The sequence below is a fragment of the Lepisma saccharinum genome, chromosome 13 (assembly GCF_977018435.1).
Source record: "Lepisma saccharinum chromosome 13, izLepSacc3.1, whole genome shotgun sequence".
Lineage (NCBI taxonomy): Eukaryota > Metazoa > Arthropoda > Insecta > Zygentoma > Lepismatidae > Lepisma > Lepisma saccharinum.
In genome coordinates, this window is record NC_139241.1 from 48,627,447 (window position 1) to 48,633,827 (window position 6,381).

A 6,381-nucleotide genomic window follows, 5' to 3' on the forward strand; every position below is an offset into this window, starting at 1 on the left:
TTTACAGTTTGGGTGCTTGAGATGTCTACCATTTCTCGAAGGGCATAGCACACACTACTTAATTTTGATTGTAGCGTGTTTATGTGTTCTGTATAGCTAAGGTGTTCATCCAGAATGATACCCAGAAATTTTGAATTTTTTTTAGGCTCTAGTTGTGTATTCCCAGATATTAGATTGAGGCTTATTTGGTTTCTGGTTTGGATTGTAGAAAATGTAATGTAATTTGTTTTTTTGCTGTTGAGGAGTAGATTATTATTTAAAAACCAGTCATCTAATTTGTTTAATACGTTATTAGCTTTAGATTGTAGAGCATCTTTGGAAGTGTCTGTTACTATAATATTTGTGTCATCAGCATATAATATTGCATTTGCCTCAGGTATAACATTTGGTAAATCATTTATGTACATAAGAAACAAAAGAGGGCCAAGAATACTTCCCTGAGGCACCCCACATGTTACACTTTTCATGGTTGAGTGTTGATGTGTTACGTATCCTTTTGCTGTGGTGTGAGCGATTTCTACAATTTGCTTTCTATTGGTAAGATAAGATTGAAACCACTTTTGTGGTAGTCCACGAATACCAAGTTTTTGAAGTTTCCACAGCAATATCTCGTGATTTACAGAATCGAAAGCTTTTGATAGGTCACAAAAGACTCCTACCGTGTGATTACAATTATTCAGAGATTGTGTGACACATTCTACTAAGTCTGCTAACGCTGTTTTCGTGCTTCGTTCGGACCTAAAACCATGCTGCGACAAGCTTAAGATTGAGTGTTTACTACAGAAATTTTCTACTCTCATCATTATTGCATGTTCAATAATTTTTGAGAAGACTGAGAGTTGCGAAATGGGCCTGTAATTTGATAAATCCTTTGGGTCATTTTTCTTCAGTAATGGTTTAACAACAGCTATCTTTAGCCTGTCTGGGAAAATACCCTGTTCAATGGAATTGTTTATTATATGTAGTAATGGTTGACATAGGGAACTATAACATTTCTTAATTAGGAAGTCTGGTATTTCATCAATGCCGGAAGATCGTTTGTTTTTTATACGCCTGAAGATTATCTTTAATTCCTGTTCAGTAATGGGGGAAATGAACAAGGATTTGTCATTCACTGTTATGTGTGTAGAACATTCTTCTGAAACAGCCATAAACCCATTCCTTCTATTTGGAACTGCATTTACAAAATACTCATTGAAAGCATTCGCAATATTAGGGGGATGTTGGACTTCTTTTCCATTAATGCATATCACCATATTATTACCTAAAGATTGGTGTTTTGTTGATGCATTTCTTATAATTTCCCACATTGTTTTACATTTATTGTTTGAATTATTGATTTTACGGTCATTATGATTAATTTTTGATTGGTGGAGTACATTTTTATATATTTGCTTATACCTCTTGTAATATTTCAGAAAAGATGGATTGGGATTCACCTTACTTTCAGAATGGAGCATTTTTAGTTTTCTACTTGAGATTCTGATTCCGTTTGTGACCCATGGTTTACACTCGGTGGATATGTTTACTTGTTTAGGTGGAAAACATTCATTGTGTAACAAGATAATTTTGTTCAGAAAGAGATTAAATTTTTCGTTTGTGGAAGGTAAGTTATAAATATCTTCCCAATTTTCGCTGTTTAGTTTTCCAATAAACATGAGTATAGAACCTTCATCATATTTACGTTTCTGCATTTTTAGTGGCTTTCTATGATATTCAGTAGCTTCTCTTTTACATGTGATACATAAAAATTGTGCTTCATGGTCGGAGAAGTGGACTGATATGTTTTCACATTGAAACTCTTTTGAGTGTACACTTATTAACATGTGGTCTATGAGGGAGAGTGTCTCTTTCGTTATGCGCGTGGGTGTAGTTACAATTTGCTTTAGGCCAAAAGTGTTTATTGTGGCTTCAAAGTGCAGTTTCCGTCCTGTATTTTTTAGAAAATCAATGTTTAGGTCCCCGCATACCAAAATTTCACATGTATAACTTTTTAATTCATCTAACAATACTGACAGATTTTTTATGAATATTGTATAGTCTGCATCAGGCGTTCTGTAACAACATACTATTATTAAATTATATTGTGCAAGACGTACAACACTAACTTCAAAATGTTTTTCTTCTCTGTTGTTGACCATCGTCTTTTCAAAAGTCTTACTTTTACAGCACTCATTATTGAACTATTATGTTCAGACATCATTTCTGATGTTAAGATGATATTAAACTTGCAATTTAATGTAATAGCACACGTTCGGCATTAAATTCCCCATGTATTTAAATGGGAGAACAATTGCCGATCAAAAGCGTGGGGACACAACAGGGCTGCTGCAATCTGTGCTGCTGCCACCTACAATAGTTTGCTTTGACGAGGCCCATTGAAAATTTTATCTTGTATTAAGAGGTTCCGCACGATTTGTTTCTTCTTGAGTCCGTTTTATGCTCAAGGAACGCTACAATGTACGCACCTTTGATTTTTCCACTTAGTGTTATTGCGTTCCATGTAGGGTTTTAGCGAATTTCCCTTGGCAACTCTGTGCAGCTAAGTATGGCCCCTGTCAGAATTCTCTACGTGTATTATTTTCTCGCAATAAGTAGTATTTTCAACGGTCTATCAGAATGTGGTCTTCGAAAGTACACAGACAAAGATTTGCTAAAATTTAGGTAATTGCCCGTACATATAATTTAGGATAAAATGCCGTAAACATGTTTCAATATAAATTTTACAATTTTAATGTAAGCCGTCGTCCGTACGGTTGTCTGCTTTTAACTCGCAAAAGTTTATTATTAACTATACTTTAGGCTCAGATAGGGGGCTGGACCATTAACTTGCATATGTTTTAACATAAAATTTCAAAAGTATTGTCAGAAAGAAAATAATAAGTTGAAGAATGCATTAGAGGAATAGATTAAAGACTACAAGGCTTACTGTTCGTGAACATATTTTAAAACCTTGTAATACTGAACATTACACGTCAGTACACCAAAGTCAAGTCATGACACCCGCCAAGACAGATTTTCATGAAACTGCACACTTGATACTGCAACATATACATAACATTTCTTTCCCAGACTTCGTAGGCTATGAAATATAGGGAATCAAAATTTGCAGAAAGTTTCTTTGAAATGGGTCCAAGTTCCGATTGTTTGATCCTTAATTAATCATGGTACACCTGCATTTTTTACATGGTTCGGTTTCTGTTTGTTAACCCATACTTCAGAGTATCAGTTATTACTGTGCCATGTCTGGAAATATTATTTCTTTCCATACACTCCTGTAAGATTCTTTGTTTGCAATCAGCCATTCGTTTACTGTTGTCTAGGATACAGTCTGCTGCTGTCATCTACTTCATGTGAGTAGTAGCCCCGTCTAGTTCGCTGCACTTTTGACACACTGTGTAGTGCAGGTGTATTCCAGTGTCAGTGTGGTGCAAGGAAATGACGTTCAGCCAAGTAGATGGAAAGCGGTGTTCAAGTTCAGAAGATTCAACAAATGCCTGTCTGCTGCTTTAAAAAGGCCTTTGATTAGTTAGCACTCACTACGTGACCATACACCGCTCTGGAAAGTAGTTCAAACAGTGCAGACACCAAATACACTACTTGACTCCTAATCAACGAACAAGCAGTGTAACCAAGTAGATGCTTCGGTGCAAAGAGAGTCAAAAAGTGCAGCAAACTAGATGGGGCTAGTGTGTACCATGATTAATTCGGAATTAGGATTAAAATCTGTTAGGTCACTTACTTTGGTGTAAAACAAAGTAAGTGACATTTTGGTCATTTCTGAGTTCATTAAGAAAAAATGTTGGAGAGAATTTACAATACTGGACCCCTCCCCGATTTTTGTAATATTTTGCATACTCACTAATTGAGGCCTCCTAATCACGAATTTGAAGTTAAAATTTGGGGGTCACGCATAGAAAATGCAAAATAAGGGGGTCCATGATAGCAGCCGACAATGCACGATTGCTCATTATTTATCACAAGATTTTGCATTTCGAGTACTTAAGGAACGAAATATATATTCCTGACATTACTGCGAACCCAAATTTTAACTATGCTTGCCTAACCTAACCTTACTGTGAATGGTTAATGGGGCTACCCCTGCATGGTTTTACGACCTTAAAGTTTAACTATGTTTGCTTAACCTAACCTAACCTTACCAAGAATGGTCAGTAGGGCTATCCGTGAATGGTTTTGCGCTAATTGTGATAACGAACCGATTAAAAATCTTATTTTCGTAGCACTTTAACGGCAAAAGTTCTTCATTGAAGATGCCATTTTCGTATCCTGCAATTTTACAATCGATGCATTGTTGCCAAACTTAACTGTAATCAAATCAGTCCACATTCCACATGCTCTTCTACATCGTGATTTGTCACTGTCATCTTCTTCGTCATCCTTGACACATTTCTGTGTGGGATCGTACAGCTTACCAGCTAGGCGATAGAATTCTAAGGTACGGTCCGATCAATCTGTACAACGTTAACAACTTTTTTTACTGTTCTCTTCCACCATTCTTACACGATCCATGCTCTCAAAGTATGAAATCAACAGTATGGCAATGCTGTAGACAGCGTAACTAATTGTGAACGTCAATTGTTCATATCAACAAATATGATTTCCATACTTGTATACGGAGAATCATTGCGAGAATAGAAAAGCTTCTTTTACAACTTCTACACGTTAATGAACAATTTCTACACCTCACCCTAACATGTTAACCTCAGATAAATCACTTTGTAATTAAAAAAATAACCAAAATGTCAGTTACCATGTTTTACACCCAAGCACTTCAAATAATAATAATAATTCGGAATTAAACAATCGGAACTTGGACTCATTTCAAAGCAGCTTTCTACAACTTTTGACTCCATATTTTATAGACTATGAAGTGTGGGAAAGAAATTTTACAATTTTACATATATCTTACAGCATCAAGTGTGGAAGGAGGCATTATGTTGCTAAATGCTTTTGTTGTTAGGGTAGGCAAATCAGGTTGAGGTCTTGTAGTATTAATAAGACATCCCCAAAATACATTTGTTGTTTGGTTAGGTGGGTCAGGTTTAGAGCATTAAAATAACATCCCTAAATGCTTTCAACGCCTGATCACATAACATCAGTCTCAAGAATGTAACCCCCTTCAAGCTTGCACGAAAGTAACTTTGAGATGTACAGGAGAAAAAAAAGTGGCTTGTCTCTGTAGATACTTAACATGTATAAAAAGTTTCATGGAAATTTGCCTTATATTGCAATTGTGCTGGATGATTTGATATCATATACCCCATGTGTAATTAAATAGTTTGTTTTTAAACATATGCATATCTTTAGTGAACAGCAAGTTATTATTTTTATTGGTCTGTCACTCACAATAAATGTATCATTCTTTAAAGGGAGGAGGTGAGACAAATGTTTCATCATGCCTATGATGGTTATTTGAAGTATGCATATCCGTACGATGAACTCAGGCCACTTAGTTGTGATGGTGTTGACACGTGGGGAAGGTAAGTTGCAGATGATTATAAATAAGGTATAAATTTACAAATACCGGAAGTATCTCCGGTTGCTTTCAAATTCGGCATACTCACTAATTTTGGCCTCGTGATCACGAATCTGCAGTTAAAAATTGGCGGTCACGTCTAGAAATTGCAAAATTACGTGCAGATATTACCGCTATGATTCTCGATACACTAATATGGTAACCATGTTTGATGATGTGAGCAAGTGAAGTTCGCTATTCGTTACGCTGTCTGAGAAAATGACATCTTGCATAAGGTGGAAAAAATGTTTCCGCATGAACCATTCATGGTAAGGTTAGGTTACGTTAGGCTAGCATAGTTAAAATTCAGGGTCATCATAAACATAGTTTTGAAATGCTAATCATTGCAAAAAAACAGTTGTTTTCTTCATAAATCAAGGGTGTTTACTCCGTTCACGGACCACTTATTTCGGCTTATTTTGCAATTTCTATACGTGACCGCCAAATTTTAACTGCAGATTCGTGATTATGACGACAAAATTAGTGAGTATGCCGAATCTGAAAGCAATCGAAGATACTTCCGGTATTGTAAATTCGCTCCATAAATAAAATATGATACATAAATTTAATCTAACCTGGTGATTATAAATAAAATATGATACATAAATTTCATCTAATCCAGTAATATGATCTTGCTGTAAACTGTACCCAGAAAATAGTTTACCAATGTTATCCGAAGAAAATTGATATGCATATACTATAACCTTCAAATAGTTGAGTTATTGAAACCTTTCATGTGCTCTGATAGTTGTTTGTTTAAATCTTTCTACTTAGTACAGAAATGTAATATTTTGTGTATGAATATAGTTTCAAAATAGCAGAAACACTAATTTGCATGTAATTGG

The 6,381-nt window shown here is 35.4% G+C and overlaps 1 protein-coding gene across 2 annotated transcripts in view; it reads left to right on the top strand.

The window, feature by feature from the left end:
- The first annotated feature begins 2,547 nt into the window (after nt 1–2,547).
- Edem1 (ER degradation-enhancing alpha-mannosidase-like protein 2) overlaps nt 2,548–6,381 on the top strand; it is a 26,608-nt gene continuing 22,774 nt past the window's right edge. For both annotated transcript variants that reach the window (XM_083134130.1, XM_083134132.1), the window contains exons 1-2: nt 2,548–2,664; nt 5,391–5,501. In XM_083134130.1, the coding sequence (XP_082990256.1) occupies nt 2,549–2,664; nt 5,391–5,501 (227 nt within the window). In that variant the 5' untranslated portion in view covers nt 2,548. The remainder of the gene's footprint in view (nt 2,665–5,390; nt 5,502–6,381) is intronic.